We start from the raw sequence: 17,486 nt of genomic DNA, 5'->3' as shown, positions 1-17,486 counted from the left end.
AGGAAATGGTCCCTTCTGAGGAGAAGAGAAAACTGGGTCTGGTTGGTAGCACTGGTAAACGTTGTGCGAGCTAAGCTTGGTGGAAAGGTGAGGATAAGGGGCACCTCGTTCTGAGGGTGGGCAAAGGGGGTCACAGCAAAAGTGTGAGAAATAGAGCACAGGCAGTTGAGGGCCATGGCTGAGGAAAATGGTAGACAATGGAAATACCATTGTCAACAATTGTGGGGGGAACAGATAAACCGGGAGAATGGAATGTAGGAAGCAGAGCGGGAGGAAGTGTGTAGCTGTAGCTGCAGGCAGAGTTGGAGATGTACCTCTGTCCTTCTCCACGCCCTCAGCCCCATCTCTGACCAGCCTCCACCCTCGTAAACATCCAGCTCTGTTAGCCCCTCCCCATTTACCCCTTCTGTCTCTTGTGTGCCCCACGCCCACACCCCCCCCCCACGCCCCTGTGGCTCTCGCTCCTGTCCCATGCAGCTTTCTGCCTCTGCTTTCCCCCACTCCCCCAGGTCTACCTGCCCTCCCCCACCCTCCCTACCTGACTCTGCCACCTTCAGCAACCACACATTCCCACTCTTCTGGAGCAATGCACGCAAAATGCAGGAGCTCAGCAGGTCAGGCAGCATCTATGGAGGGAAATAAACAGTCGACGTTTCGGGTCAAGACTGGAAAGGAAGAGGGCAGAAGCCAGAATAATTCCCACTGGCACCCCTCCTGGCTGTGGTTACTTCCCCCCACACCCCCCCCCCCCCCCCAGGTTACTCTACCCCTCTGCCTTACCTCTTTGGTCTCTGCTGCTTCTGCCACTCATTTCTGGCCAAGAAGAGGTGAGTTCACACTTCTGCAGTGGTTGCCACAAGTTACCGTTGACAGAAGGGCTATGACCTTGAGCTGTTGCACTGCAGGGTTAGGTTTGTTGCAGGGCTGCTCCAGGAGGTGGCCTATTGCAAGGGAATGTGTGGTATTGCTTGGTACAATGAATGTGGATAATGACATTCCTGATTGTGTTACTTCAAGTATTCTAAATGAAATATATATTTGAAGGATAAACCATCTGACTGTTGAAGTACCCAAGTTTTGAGTGCATTTCAATCAGAAAGAAACTTCTTTCCGGTTTAATTTGGTTTCTCATGTTCTTATTCATGGTATTTATATAAATAGTTCGTGCTTAATGCAGTGTTTCCTTTGTGCTGTTCCAAATTGTTAATGTTTAAATTTTTTTTGAAATGCGGCAGTGTACCATCCAGCCCGAAGCTCTCGGTACACAGCCAGAGTTTCCTTTGTGCAGTCCAGGCCAGTGCCATCACAAGCAGGAAACTAAGTGGGATATATTGATGTTTTCTCTCAGTGTAGTTCTAACTCTCTATCTCTTCATCCCCTGCCATTTTTCTCAATTCCCCTCGTTCTTCTCTGCATCTCCCTCATTCTGCTCGTGGATGCTCTGTCACACAAACCCCAACTATTGCAAGGTGCGTTATGTCTGTCATCTTTATCTCTTTTGCAGAGACTTTGATTCGCTCTCTAAAGAAAATGTCTATGAGAACAATCGCCTGGTAAGTTGTATTATCTTAACTTTCAAGTTTCTTATTGCTGTAGTTTTAGCTAACCATTACTTTGGTAGTGGTTTGCATGCAATCTAAAGAAAAGTCACTTCTCATATTATCACCACTCCGTCCTGCTCCCAAAAGGAGGTGAAACAATAAGTGGCATTTGTGGCATCTCAGTCCAGAGTGAATCAAATCATTGGAATGCTGAGCTGAGAGTCAGTACGAGGTGCGCAATGGCTGCTCTGACCTGTTACTCTCACTGATAGCAGCAACATTTTTTTTTAACTTTCTGTACATTTAATTTGCATTGCCATTGGTTAAGCCCAGCTTCTCCATTGAATCTATAAAGACTTGTCATTCATTGTGACTCCAGGCATGTACAGCAGATCCCACCATTAGACCCCAATGCCATTTCCTCATTAGATCAAACTGGTGGCAATTCTAAGAGGACAATTCCAATTCTCCCTCAGTGATCCCATCACTGAAGGAGGCATTGTTGGATCTGGTTCTAAAAAGTGAAATGCGCTGCCTGCCAGTGAGAGAACATTTGGCGAGCAGTGATTGTCAGCTCATAAGGTTTAGATTCATAATGAAAAGGGGCAAGGAACGATCTAACGGAGAACATAGATGACTTGGATAAATGGGACTAAATATTGATAAGTAAATCTGTAATAGAATAACGGGTGACTTTTAAAATGGAGGTATTTTGGGTATAGTCTGGCTACAGTCCCAAAAGGCAGAGGGGTAAAGGAACCAAAGCCAGAGACGCCTGGATGTCAAACCTGGTAGTCGAAATAATGAAGCAAATATAAAATGGTTGTATAATTAATATTTATAAATTTATAATTTATAAATGGTTATATAAATATGCCCTTTGGTATATTTTACCAAGGGGTAAAATGGGGAACTTGCCAATGACTAAATCATAGAAAATATATTACCTTGTTCATTGAGGGAGTAAAGTTAAACCCATCAACTACAGATTGTTCAGTTTAATCTCTGCTGTGGTAAAGCTTTTGTAAGCGATCAGTGGAAAATCTTTAAAAAGAAATTGACAAAGAGATCAAGCATAGATTTAAGGCAAATTGCATTTGACTTATCTGATTGATTTTACCAATGAAACAATTGTGGTTGTCAGTCGATGCGCTTTCCATAGATTTTTGGAAAACATTTGAGGAAGTCTGAGGCTCATGAAACTACAGGCTTTGTAGCTGCCTAGGTATACTTATGTAAAAGGAGAGAGCAATGGTAGTTTTACAGAATGAAAGATGGCATCTAATGGTATTCCCCAGAGCATGGTGTTGGAGCCACTGCTTTTTTTCCATGTATATTAACTTGAGTGTGGATGCGCAGGCTGGGATTTCCAGGTTTGTTGATGACACCAAGCATGGTAAGCTGGGAGAATTCCCAGACATGCAACTGAAACTTATACAGAGAACTGTGAAATGATGCACTTTGGCAGAAAAAGACAAGAGAAAAATGTTGACAGTTTAAAGGTGTGGAGGTTGTATGTGTCTGAAAGGTTTTTAAAGTGGCAAGAGATGTTGAGATAATGGTTAGTCATGTGTTTGAAATCCTGGGATTCAGAAATAGAGGTACCGAGTACTAAAACAGTGAGGTTATAAGATGGCCGCTACTCGTGTCCAGGTCTGGTCGTCACAGTTTAGAAAAGAAGTGAAGGTCCTTGACACAATGAAGAAAAGATTCATCGGTCTGTCTCTGTGGATGAAGGGTATCGCTTATGTTTGGACTGGATAAGCTGGGTTGTTGCCTTTGAATGGAGAACTTGGTAGCGTGTACAAGAACTCTGGCCATCTCGCCTCTCCACTGTCAGTCCTGGTTCAGGGTTTTGACCTGAAACCTCAACAATTCCTTTCCTCCCACCGCTGCTGCTCGACCCAGATTCCAGCATCTGCAGTCTCGTGTGTTTCCATGGTACAAGAATATTACTGGTTTAAATATGATAGGAAAGCTCTATCATTAGCAGGTGCTTCAAGAAACTGGGGGCATAATTTAAAAGTTTTGGGCAAAACATCCAAGGGGAATGGGAGGAAATTCTTTTTTAATGGAGTGTGTGAATATGATCTGGAAAAATCTTGAAAAAGGTCACTCGGGGAATTGGACAGGCACTGGAGAAAATTTGCAGGAATAGGGAGAAGTGATGCATTCTTTCTGTACACAAGTTCACTCTGTAGATTGAGTAGCAGTGCTGGCAACAGTTTGTGTGTGTGTGTTGCAGCTGTGTTTACAGAACCCAATTAAGCTTTCCACTCATTAACATTTGTGCACTTCTCACTTGTGTACATTTTGACCAGAGTTGCAGCAAGTGTGACAATAAGGTGTGCAGACCAGGTGATGCACAGCACAGGGCACCTGTCTGTGGTAATGGGCCAGGGAGCCCGGGGCGCCTATTGAAACTGTGATAGAGTATACTACTCAGGGCATCTGTCAGCATTGCTTTCCTGGCTGGATAGAGACACACATTGGGATTGACCTTCAATGAACTTCTCAGGAATGATCTCCTTGGCCCTAACTGCATTTCCCCACTACGCCTTCATTTTCCCCAGTCTGTAATCTTCCTCCATCTTTGAGATTTGATTTGCACTTACACCTCTTGCCGTTTCCAACTGCTTCACGTTCAGCAGTACATACTCGGCAGCACAACAGCCAGTGGTTTAGTGTTTAATTCTGACCATGTGCTGCGTTTTGAATGTAAATTCATATGTAAGGCTTGAATTTTTCATTTAGTTCTCGTTCATTTTGGGGGGTGGGGAGTTGTTAGTGTTTGGCAAACGTGGGTATTTTTTGTTATTTAATGAACTTCCATGAAGAAACACAGATATTTAGTCTCTCTAAAGCACAGTTAAATTGAACTTGTGTAATAATGCAAACATGTTAAGTCATAGCCGATTAAAATTTATTGAATTCATTATTTGTATCTATCCAGTACCTAGTGCTGTAACGTTTGGATTTGTAGGGGCTGGAGGGAACATGATTCTGCAGCATTTCTTGATCATTATCCTGTACTAAGTGGTTAAAAATTAAACTGCAGTCATCAAAAGATTGGGAAAATTACTTCAGAGGATCAGTGACTTGCGTGCTAATCCAAAACCAAGCTTTATCTCAGAAATTGCAGTGCCTAGGCTGAGTATTCTGTTTTGCCCAGCCATTTGGTGAATATATAATGTAAAGAAGACTTAAATGCTCGTGCTGATTGGTTGAGTTTGGCAGAGCACAAGATTTATAGTCGCCATCAGAATTTTAATTCTATTTCCAAGGATGTGAACAAAATTGAGGCCTCACTTTATTACTTATTAACAAGTAACAGTGGAAGGAGCACATATACTCAGTAAATAGATTTCAGCTTTCAGAGCAACTTCACTGTGTAGCTTGCAGAATTAGTTCATAGACAAGTCACATTAGCTCCTGACATTTTGAATGTGTTCAGAACTTTTCCAAGCAATGTTGCTAGAGAGTTGGAATTCTTACTTAATTTCCGTGTCAGTTTTCACAGAATGTAAAAGAGGCAGTTACAGTTAATCACTGTTATTTCAGGGCCTTCATCAAGGGTAATGACTCTTTAATTAGTCTCCGTGGTGTCAGTGCTTAAGTCATTTTCAAAATCCTCTGGCAAATACCTGCTGCGAAGTTGGCATTTTTTAATGGAGACACAGGACTGCAGATGCTGGAATCTGAGCAACTAAGAATCTGCTGGAGGAATTCAGTGGGTCGAGCAGTATCTGTTGCAGGGGTGGGGGGAGGAACTGCTGACATTTCAGGTCAAAACCCTGCACAAGGACCCTGAGTTCTGGTTTCAACCTGAAACCGATTTCTTTTTCCCCTCAGATGCTGTTTGACCCACTGAGTTCCTCCAGCAGATTCTTTGTTGCTGGATATTTTAATGTTGCGTGAGCCATTGGATAGGTACACTGAAAGATAACAGGTGGTTTTCTGCTCACCACAGAAGTGACCACTCTGCAGTTTGGGCTTCCCCTTCATCATCTTTCATGTAATCGTCCACACCTACCTTTCCGTCCAAATTCACCCACAGAGTTTCAGCTTTTTTCACCGATACCACACCACTAATTAACACATCCCACAAACAATCGGGGTTGATCACTGGTTATTGTGTACCTTTTGAAAACTGCCTGTGGTATTCTTAAAATGAATGAAAATGGAAGTATTGTGTGGATGACGCTCTGACCAGTGGACTTTATTGGTGATTTAAAAGAAACAATTTTTCCAAGTAGGCCTTTGGGGTTCTTTCAGTTTTTATCAATTTATAGTTCAATAAATTCAAGCTTAAGTCATAGTATTTTCTTTCAATCTATAATAGTATCTTTAATCAGTACTGCTATCCCCTTTTTTTTCCTCTCCTCAATAAGTTGAGGTCAGGAATATTAATTTCCCATTCCTGCTCTCGTTTGGGCCAGTACTGTTATTGCCACCTCGGCCTGCAGCCTGCCAGCCTCATTTGTCATCGTGTATTTAAGCCCATGCATTCATTACCAACCTTTGCTTGGCATTCCTCCCTTGTCAGATCATTCCTCAACATTCCAACCTATCATTTCTCCACTCCTCTGTTACAGTCTTTGATGGATTCCATGCTGTGATGCCCAATTTAAACACAGCAATTAGATGGTAATGATTTTAGCATTCAACCTAAGAGTTAAATTGGCTGTATTAGTTGTCCCATTAAAAACTGGTACACATCATGCAGCTATTACCTGCTAAAGGTTCACTGAGTAAAGCACTGACTGTGAGATTTTACTGAGAGAAGCATAGAATTTTATCCAAAGCATCTGTTGGCTCTTGTGCTAATAGTGTGCTAGAATAAATGGAGCATTGTCAGATCAGATTACATCTTAAATAAATGGATTAACTGCAAAGTTAATTAAATTAATTGGATTGTGTTATGTGAGTTAAGGGAATTGGTGAGGGCTTAATGAATAATCAGATGGAATAAAGAGCCTTTATGCTGATGACAGACTTGAGTGAGGTGCCACCAGTCAATACTTAAGGTGAGAAAACAAATTTGATTCCAATATAAGTTTGTCACCGAGGCAGATTGGTCATTTACTACATAACTAGTCAAGTGAATGAGAATTAGTCCAAATTAGTTCTGCTCCATATGCAGCACAAACCATTGCGATACATTGACTAAGCCTTCAATAAATTGCGTGACTGTGTTTAATTATCCCAGTTATGATTTTGTCATCATCAGTAGCACTTTAGGGAGCCATTTAGTGAGGGGTCATTGAAGAGTCTAACCCTTCCAGAATCCATGGAGCAAATGCCGTGGAAAGCATTGTTGCTTTTCTGCTATTGAGAATCGGGATGGAGGGGGATGCCCAAGTGGGGAATTGGGTACAGGGGGACAACCCTGATTGGAATCGTACCCGAGACAATGGAAGATTGAAGATGGAGGCTAAACATCTGAGTGCCAAGAAGTAGTCAAGGCAACATCTTCAGGTGTCTCGGTGCCATCAGATGTGGGGATGTTCACTGGTGGTCACAGTTGCATAGGCACCTCAGATAACAATGCAATCCTGCACACATGCAGGAAGTCAAGGATGGATTTCAGGCTTGGGCTGTTAAGTGGCAAATATTATTTATGCCACAGTGCCAGGCAGTTGAGAAAATCTAACCACTGCCACCCTGATATTTCAATGTATCCTTATCACCACATTTTTCTGAGTCTTTCTCCTAGCACCTCCAGAAAACCTCTGGCTCAATGGAGCTAATTTTCAGGACAAATAGGAAATTGTTCAGCCTACATCACCCCCACTCCAGAACTGAGGTCACACCAACTTCAGTCATCAAGCTGCAGTACGCAGATGGCATTTGTTTCTATGTACTTCTTCAACTCGAGAGGACAGGCCTTGCATTGACCAACCACAGAGGTGTTTTACCAACCCCCCCCCCCAAGGTGCAGAGTGTGGAACCCTGATCTAGTGTAGGTGGAATGTGTATGGTGCCACACCATCCTGATTTGTATAGAAATTGCCATTCCTTCATGGTCAGAAATCAAAACCCTCATTCCAGTTCAGTGGGAATACCTTCACTCCATGTGCCACAACAGTTCAAGAGAGCTCACCACCAGCACCTCTTAGTTGTCACCAACAGCTTCAAGAGTTGATCAGGGCAGGCAATAAAACTGAATGAATGAGAAAACACTGTTTAGAGAGTGGATGTTCTTAAAAAGAAGTCCTGGTAGAGGTGCAGCAAGAACAAGAATACAGCTGGGATTGAGGGTAGTGTGTGGTGATGGTTGGGAAAGCTGGGAGTCTGCAGTCATTTTTGGAATCCAGGCGATTCATTTGGGTGGGCAAAGAGTGAGATCATTGAAAATCACGGCACTCTGTTCTCCATTGAGAAAATGAGTGACGGGCAGAGAGCAAATTGTGTTGTGTTTTAAGTGGAGTTGGGACTGAAAAGTTCAGTGTTGGTTTTCATTATCTGGATAAACGGTCTTTATTTAGCTGAGTGATAATTCACACACACACCGCCGTTAGTTCTCAGCTGGTCCCATCAATTTAGTTTGTGAATGGTTTGAATTTGTTTGCATCCTGTCCACTGGTGTTGAAAGTGGAGGTGGTATGTTTTCAGGCACTGATTGAGCAGGTTGGTGTGCGGCTTGCTGGAGGCAGCCAGAGCTAAACAGCCAGCCGTGCCAGGGAGCTCCAGCTTCGGACAGCACTCACCACCCTATGGCAGCTGCGTAACCCGTGACATCACCATTCTATTTTCTTTCAGATCTATTTTTGAAAACAACAGGAACCGCTGTGTTATTTTGAATCTGGTTTTAAAGTGGGACCATTATTTATTATCACGGGTTAGTTCTGTTCTATTTATCTGCACTGAGGAAGGATCAGATATCAGTGTTTGTCTAAAAGCGGTAGTATTTAACTTGACACAATTGCTTACTACCTGATGGGGTGCACTTCCCACTTCAATGTGACTGTCCCAGCCTCAATCCACAGGCCTGTAGAAAACCTATCTCGCTCGCTTCTGCTCCCTCACATTTTGGTAGCCAAGTGATGATTCTTTGGAGGTGGAATTAGCTCTTTATCTCCCTGAGCCTGTTTTGCTGTCCAGTGAGATATTAGCTGATCTGTGACCTGACTCCATATATGTGCGTTTGAGGTGCTTGATTAACAAAAAATTAGTTCCATATAAAATTAATATTGACTAGCATCAGTTACAGTTTGCAAATTAGTCTTTCAAATTAATATCACCCTTTGATATAGAAGTGTCTCCTAATCACTCCTGATAGGAGGGACCCTAATTTTTAAACAGTGCCCATTGTCTTAGACTCCATACACAGGGGCTATAGCCCAAGTTTGTATTTTTCTTGTTATTTGACCCTTGTCCAGGAATCCATCTGATAATTCTGTGTAGGCCAGAACTGCTCACTTTTTACTCTAGGCATGATCTACTTGGTGTACTATGTGAGACATGAAGGCCAGAATTCCATTAGTTTTTTTTCATAATTTCTGGACCTGTCAAAACATTTTAATGATTGATGTACACAGACCACCAAGTCTTCTCAGATCATTGCGGTTTTTCTCGCCATTTAGAAAGTACTGTTTTATCCTTTTAAAGGCTTTATAATTTGCCTGCTCTGAACTCCAGTTGCTATGGTTTTACCCATTAATTTAATCTATTAATATCTCTTTACAACTCAGAACTTCCAACTGCTGTGCTGCATATTTTTGTCATTGGATAACTGACTTTCTATCCTGTGATCCAAGTTGCTTCTGAATATAGTGAAGTTGTGCCCTCAGCACAGTGTTGTGGAGAATCACTCATTATGTCCCACCTTCCCACTGTCTTTTTCAGCTATTTTTATCCCTCGTTTCAGCTGCAGGGAATATCATTGCAAGGATCCTCCTCAACTGTCTGCTCCCAGTGCAGAATCACAGTGCAGAGCCTGTCCATCTAGAGGCATGGATCTCATAGAAATATATAAACTTACGGAAGGGATAGATAAGGTAGAGGCAGGAAAGTTGTTTCCACTGGTAGGTGAGACTAGAACTAGGGGACATAGCTTAAGATTCGGGGGGAATAGATTTAGGACGGAGATGAGGAGAAACTGCTTTTCCCAGAGGAATCTGTGGAATTCTCTGCCCAAGGAAGCAGTAGAGGCTACCTCATTAAATTTATTTAAGACACAGATATACAGTTAGATAGTAGGGGAATTAAGGGTTATGGGGAAATGGCAGGTAGGTGGAGCTGAATCCACAGTCAGATCAGCCATTATCTTATTGAATGACGGAGCAGACTCGACGGGCCAGATGGCGGCCTCCTGCTCCTATTTCTTATGTTCTTATGTTTTCCTAATGAATAATTTAAAAATTTGCTTTAAAATAACAACTTCATAGAGTGGATTTGATCAGATACTTTCTGGTGTACATATCAATAATGTTCATAAGCATCCCCTTCTCAAAAACTTCAAGTGTGATCTATTTTTTTTTTTACAAATCCACTATCTCTTTCAGATCAACTCAGCGATAGTTAGGTGTTCAGTTGTTCACTCTTTATTAATTAGAAACTCAAGTAACTTCCTGACAACAAAAACTGAGACACAAACTGCTGGGAACACTTGCCAAGTCAGGCAGCATCTATGGAAAGCGAAACAGTTAATGTTTCAGGCTAAAGGTCCTTCATCAGAACTGAGAAAGAAAATTCTTAATTGTAGAAAAGGTGGGGGAAGGGGTAGGTGGGACATAGAGAGTATCCTTGATAGTTTGGGGCCAGGGTTGCTGTGGGAATGGGTTGTTAGTGGGGGCAGTTTGTGGATGAAAGAAGTGTGATGTGTTGCATACAGCAGGTCAGGGCCTGCTAATGAGAGGGTAAAAAAGTGAGTTATCGGAAGGTGGATAATTCAGTATCGAATCCAGAGGCTACAACGTGCCCAGATGGAAGATGAGTTGCGTTAGGCCTCATTATAACAGTGCAGGTCAGAGTTGGGTGGAGAATTAGTGGCAAACAACAGGAAGCTTGGAATTGCCCTACAGCTGAGTGCAGGTTCTCCGCAAAGTGGTCATTCAATCTGCATTTAGTTTCTCCAATGTAAAGGAGATCACATTGTGAACCAAATGCAGTGCACTAAATCAGAATTACATCTGACTTGCTGCTTTACCTGGAAAGACTGAGTCCCTGAATGGTGGAAGGGAAGAGGTGAAAGGACACTTGTTGCGTTTGCTACAGTTACGGGGAAAAACGACACGAGACGGAGTGGTTAGTGGCGATGGAGGAGTGGACCAGGGACTCGTGAAGGGAATGGCACTTATAAAATTGTGGAGGAGTGAATATGTTCTGGTGGTAAAATGTTGGAAATTGTGAAGGATGATTCACTGATGATTCAGTCCAGTCTCGCAGTCCCATACTGACAAGAAGTTGAAAAGGTCACGTGTAAACTGAAAAACAGCAAGACTTCAGGAGCAGACAGTTTCCTTGCTGAAGTTTACACTTGGCAGTGGGAAACTACAGAGGGGCCTTCCTGCTGTCAGCTGCAGGGAATATCATTGCAAGGATCCTCCTCAATTGTCTCCTCCCAGACGCTGAAGAGCTGCTCCATGAATCACAGTGCAGGGCCTGTCCATCTAGAGGCATGGACATGATGTTCACTTTGTGACAACTCCAGGAAAAATGCAGAGAGCGGCATCATCCTCTGTACATGGCCTTTTTTGACCTCTCAGAAAACTTTCTGTCAATCAAGAGACACTGAAGAATCCTTCTCAAAATTGGCAGTGCTCAAAGCTGTGTTCTTTCCATGTCTACTGCACGATGTCATGCATGTAGTGATTCTAAGCAATGGATCCACACAGAGCAATGCAAGCTGGGGTTGAGCAGGCTTTGTTAATTCCTTTTCTCAATCTGTCCTGCTCCAATATTACAAGTCTCCTCCGACAAGCTTCCCACCGAGTTAAAGAACGCGGTGAATGGAAAATTGCTAAACCTATGTTCACCTCTATTCCAGAACCAAGGTCATTCCAACTCCAGTTAGCTGCAGGAAGTAGATGATACTTAAGTACATTCACGTTCAGCACCTCAGCTCCAAGTCGATATTGATTTATTCACAGAAGCATACAACAGAATGGGGCTTGTACTTAACATCCACATACCAAAGGTCTTCTAGCAATATCCAACCACTGTTCCAAACCACTCACCTGTGCACTCTCTCAAGCACCTCCTCCCCACCTACAGCAATGTCTCTTGTTTTGGCCATATTGGCCTCTTCAGCCCCCTCAGAACCCACAGAACTGGAGTGGGAGCAAGCCACCCTCAAACCTGAGGGACCATCCAGGGAATTTTTAAGTGTTTAATGTTCTTTAAGTCATTTGAGTATTTATACAATTGTAGATTTTTGCTTTTTAATTTTATAAATATTTTTAGGAAATTGTAAAATAGACTTTAATGGTTTGATTCTTTTGGAATGTCTCAGAAATATGCAATAACTGATGGTAGTGGACAATACAGGTTGTGGCTTAAGGGTGTACTATTGTGTGGGTGGGGTTTGCTTTGGATACACCCCAGGTAATGGTTCAAAGTTTTGCTGCAAACGATAAGGCCAGTTCTGTCCATAAGTTCCTGCTGGGAGGATCGTGCCAGTTGTCCATCCTTCAACGTTCAACGATCTTTCTCTTCCCTCCATCTCCAAAGCTCCATGGCAACCATGCTATCTGGGTTGGGCCCAGACACTGATTGGGATAGGTGCTGCTGACCCAGTATCAATTTTGATGCAATGTTTGGAAGGGAGAAACAAGAAACAACTACTATGTTTCCAGATTACTCAAGGAAGAGACTGCCCATTACTTACCAGACAAATGTAATGGGTAAAGCCGCAGTTAGTATAGTGAGAGTTGTCCAATAAAAATGTCGTCAGAACCAGTTTATGTCCACAAAGGGCAAACAAAGCCAATGGACATTTTAAAAAAAAAAGCAGAAAATGCAAAAATAAAGGAAAAATATACAAAGGAGAAATAACTGCAGTTGCCAGTAATTGGGAAAGGTCAAAAGGTGACAAAACAGCAAGATCTACAAAAGCAGTAGTTTCAAGATAAATTTGCTAAGGAGATAAAAATGTGATTGCTTTTAAATAAATATTTTAGACAGAGAAAGGTGGTCAGGAGCAAAGTGGGCCCACTAAAATCAGGTGAAGTTGATATTCTAAATGGAGGACCTTCAATTATTTTTACATCAGTATTTTGCTGGGAAAAGAAGAAAGCTCCTTGGGACAGAGGGCTGTCAGCCTGAAATGTTAACTCTGTCTCTCTGACCTCAAATGCTGTCTGACCTGCTGAGCATTTCCAGCATTTTCTGTTTTGAACGGGGTTTCTGGTTTGGATCCAATGTAAGAGCAGGGAATGCTGGGGTTACTCAGCAGGTCACACCGTGTCCATGGAGAAGGGAGAGCAGGCTTGGTGTGTCAGGTCACTCACCTTTCACAGTGGTGGATGGAGCATTTCTTTCTCGCAGAGGCTGCTGGGCCTGCTGACCACTTCTAGTATTTACTGTTTATAAGATTTCCAACATCTGCAGTTTTTTTGTTTTTCACTGCCTGGCAAGTTCTGATGTAACTTAGTTTTTCTCTCCTGACCTGCTGGGCTCGCCCAGTATTCTCCATTTCAGACATCCAGCAGCTGCTGTGTTCCATGTCTTTCAGTTCCAGCATTTGTTTGTTCCTCTGTTCCCTCTATTCACACCTGCTGTTATTTGGATTGACAGAGTGCACAGTGAATCAGCTGAGTTGGAGGACTTTCTAGCTGCACATTTAAATCTACATTTCAACCCTGCATCAGGATGTTTCAGCCTGAAATGTAGACAGTTCCTTTCCCCCAGCAGATCATATTCATTCTGAATTTGGGAATGGATTGATTTGCATCATCAGTTACATGCACCACAAAATCAGAGTACAGATGCTGTGAAAGACTTTTGGCCATATTAGAACATAAGCAGGAGTGTGCCTTTCAACAAGACTGACTGAAGCCAAAGCCAAAGCCAAACAAAAACGTGCACGGAATAGATTTTGATAAGGAACTACAACCTAGAAGATGAGATTTTAAAAGCCAGTGAGGCAAGAGGATTGCACAAATGTACTTGCTACTAAAAGTGAAACATTTAATGCTGGAAACCTACAGGTAGATTTAAAACTGTCAGATCTTCATTTGTAAGTGTTGTCCCTGTTTTATGGTAATATTAACTTTTCTCAGTTGCCTTTGGAATTTAAAGGCTCTAACATAGAGCCTTTAAATTCTAAAGAAGAGCTATAATTGAACATCCCATTATAGCAAAGGTAATAAAGACAATTGAAGAGAACCAGTATTACCATAAAATAAATAATTACTGTTACAAATCGAGATCTAAGGGGTTGGGACTCTTTCTCATTGAAATTGAGAAGATTGTGTTTACCCAAGAGGGCTTCAGGATTATAAATTTGTGCCATGGAGCAAATACAACATTGCTTTCACTATTTGGCTCAATAATGGGAGAGCACACATTCAAGAAAATTAGAGAAAGAATTAAATAGGATTTTTAAAAAAATCTCTGCAGATGAAGTCTGATCAAAATGTGGAGTTCGGTATCACCTAACTGCTAACATAGAGCCTTTAAATTCTAAAGAAGAGCTCATGCTCTGATAACAGGAGCTGGGGAATAGTTCTTGGAGTTCAAGTTTATTGTTGTCATAGGCATATGTACACGGTATAAATGCTGTTCATATTTGCAAAATATCATTGGACAGCAGTGAGTTTCCAATTAAATGCAGCACCAGTATTTAAAAAGTGTGGCTAAATAGTTTGAAGTAACTGAAGGAACACTTGAAGGGCTTAGGGCCCTTTAAACTAACAATGTGATAACATTATTAAGGGGGAAAAGTCAAAGAAAAATGCAGGACAGATTAGGCAACAGAAGCTAGGGTGAGATTTTACAGTATACTGATCAAAGTGAGTTATGGGACAGGTGGTATAGTTCCCCTTTTCTCCTCCATGGGAATTCCAGACCCCAATCTGTCTGACAATCTCAGTTAACCAGGAGCCCCCATCACCCAGCAGTGTAGGTGCACCAAAAACCCCTGGGGCCTGTATCGTTGCCACTGGAGGTCTCCCACTAATGCAAAGGTCAGGAGATTCCTTGCTCCATGCAACCGACAAACAGGCAGTCATAAGGTCCATTCACTGGTGACTAGCAAGTGACTCTGACATAGCCGCCTTCCTGCCGTGCATTCAGTGCTGTAAAGTCCCTCATCCAAGGATGAGGTTCTGCTCCTCAACTTTCTCTAGGCCCAGAAAAGGCAACTCATTCGTGGTACTAGGAGGGTTCATTCCAAGCTGGTCCTTTAATCACTGAGCACCTTCACAAAGTGTGTTTGTGTCTCTTTAGGCATTTGAAGTGGCGGAGCAGGAGCTGGGAATCCCTGCACTCTTGGACGCAGAGGACATGGTGGCGATGCGTGTTCCAGATCGGCTCAGCATTCTGACCTATGTGTCTCAGCTCTACAATTACTTCACCAACCAGACCCACGGTATGGAGTCAGGACACTTGTGCAAGATTTGGAATGTTGATTGTGTTTTTAATTTATTCAGGTACAGACTCTAAAAGACTGTATTTCTAGTGGGTTTTTTTTGGACAGTAAAAAAAATAAAGCAGTTCATCCCAAAGTTAAATAAATTGAAGACAGCTTACAAAGGATGGTTGTAGTGCTGGACGGGCTCCTCAAGTTATTACTAGTTTCAGTCATGCAAACCTCAGCAAATGTGATTACCAATTGTCTTGTTAAACAAGGCTGAAAATGTACAGTATCTTCTGCACTATAACAAGGCAAAGAACTAGGAAAGAATCCCACTGAAATTGAAAGGATTAAAAGTCTTTGAAATTAAAAGTTAGCAGCAATGAAACTAGGGTTAAAACTGATGAAATGATCGTGCAAGCTTTAAGGAATGACGGAGGATGAGGGGGGACCTGATAGAGATGTATAAGATGATGAGAGGCATTGCTCGTGTAGATAGTCAGAGGCTTTTTCCCAGGGCTGAAATGGTTGCCACAAGAGGACATAGGTTTAAGGTGCTGGGGAGTAGGTATAGAGGAGATGTCAGGGGTAAGTTTTTTACTCAGAGATTGGTGAGTGCGTGGAATGGGCTGCCGGCAACAGTGGTGGAGGCGGATACGATAGGGTCTTTTAAGAGACTTTTGGATAGGTACATGGAGCTGAGAAAGATAGAGGGCTATGGGTAAGCCTAGTAATTTCTAAGGTAGGGACACGTTCGGCACAACTTTGTGGGCCAAAGGGCCTGAATTGTGCTGGAGGTTTTCTATGTTCTAATATTATGAATGGTAGAGCTCATGGACCCTGTTACTTTGAGATTGTTGCAACACATGTTCCTCCCACAGTCTCACGTCTCCAACTTCTGTAAGCTTGCGGCTGTTTTTCTGTTGTCAGCCTGCAGGCTAGACTTCCAGGCTGCAGCTGTTACCTGCGTTGTGCTATGCATCTTACTGCAAACATTTTTTGTAAGTTCCTTTATAAATAGTTTTCAAACTTTGTGTACAAGTTAAGATTCTACAGGTCATTTGCATTAACTTCCATTCTCAGCTTTGCATTTAGGATGCACCTCTTGACAGAGGGAAAGATTCGTGTTTGGCCATCTGTGGCAAAATGGATAAATGTCTAAAGGAGAAAACATTGAAGGGATTTGTGGCTTTTCAGAAGGGCCTGAGTGAATGGCCACCTCCTGTCGTGAACTACTGTGCCTGTAGCTCCCTCCTTTACTTTGAATAGAGCAATAGGATTTTTTGGATCCTCCTGAAAAGGTAGATGAGACCTATGGTGAAGGATGACTCCTGACTGTTCAGAGCTCACTTGTACTCCTAGCATCACAAGCCTGGAAAACATACTGGACTTGAACCCACCTCCCGGAATTATCGCCACCCTCCTGCATAATTTTATATCTCATTTCCTGAAACTGTTCATGAATCTTCTGAGGCAGCATGTTGTTGAATAATATTTTAATCAAGTAGTGATGTATTAGACTGGAGAGTGATAAATGGATTGCATCTCCTGCTGTGCTGGTGGTCACTATTCCTCGCTGGGTGAACTGCTTCCATTTTAGAAACAACTAACCCAGCCAAACAAATGTGAGGACAGAATCCAGCATGTGAGGCAAGTGCTGATTAGTCTGTTTGATGACTCACAGTAATATTGTTTTCTTTCTACAGCTGGTGTTCCCCCCTCCATGAAGAGACCAGCTGGAATATCACCATCGGAGCCATCAGTTAAGAAAGTGATCACTGTGAACAAACAAGTCCTTTCACCGCATGTACGTCTGTTAGTCATGTGAAACTCAACTGTTTGGGTGACCTTAACTGTCATTGAACTGACACTGCTTATTTAAAAGTTCACTGAATGGTGCTATCTTGATAGTAACCTTAGCAGCAATTATTTATGTTCCTATAGAAAAATGTCTTGGTGGTCTTCAAGAGGGCATCAGTTTAAAAAAAAAGTGCTGAGCCACAGAGGGGGATCTCAGCATGGAAAAGCTGGATTTTGAGGAGGAAAGTGGTGAGGCAGAGGTTAGGCTAAAGAACTTCAGCGGTGCTCCTGCAGATGCTTGGAAATTGCTTGTACAATCTGATGCAAGGACACACCAAGAAAGTTGCCAATGATCGTGGCTGGGCATATAAGGCAACCAAAAGTGATGGGGAGGGACTGCTCCACATTGACTGGGCAGCAGTCTATGGTGTTGGTGTTTCATCTGTGTGCCTGCAGAAGCTTTTAGCACAGTACCAATGCCTCCTCACCAACTCGTACTGTGGCATTGTTGTTTACAAGATTCGCATTCATGTTTGTCCAGGAGCCAAGGCCACTTATTGTCAGCCAAGATCAGTTCCCTCTGCTCTTAAATGGCAGCTGGAGGAGGAGCTGCATGAATTGGAGTG

At 42.6% G+C, this 17,486-nt stretch overlaps 1 protein-coding gene across 1 annotated transcript in view; it reads left to right on the top strand.

Annotated features, from left to right (window-relative positions):
• Window positions 1–17,486, top strand: part of micall1a (MICAL-like 1a) — a 72,437-nt gene that overhangs the window by 14,866 nt on the left and 40,085 nt on the right. The window contains exons 2-4 of the mRNA XM_052043030.1: window positions 1,505–1,553; window positions 14,934–15,075; window positions 16,767–16,867. Of these exons, the coding sequence (XP_051898990.1) occupies window positions 1,505–1,553; window positions 14,934–15,075; window positions 16,767–16,867 (292 nt within the window). The remainder of the gene's footprint in view (window positions 1–1,504; window positions 1,554–14,933; window positions 15,076–16,766; window positions 16,868–17,486) is intronic.

The sequence above is a fragment of the Pristis pectinata genome, chromosome 33 (genome assembly GCF_009764475.1).
Source record: "Pristis pectinata isolate sPriPec2 chromosome 33, sPriPec2.1.pri, whole genome shotgun sequence".
NCBI classification, from domain to species: Eukaryota; Metazoa; Chordata; class Chondrichthyes; order Rhinopristiformes; family Pristidae; genus Pristis; species Pristis pectinata.
The sequence above is the reverse complement of the archived record's forward strand: the minus strand, read 5'-3'. Positions and strand labels throughout refer to the sequence as shown.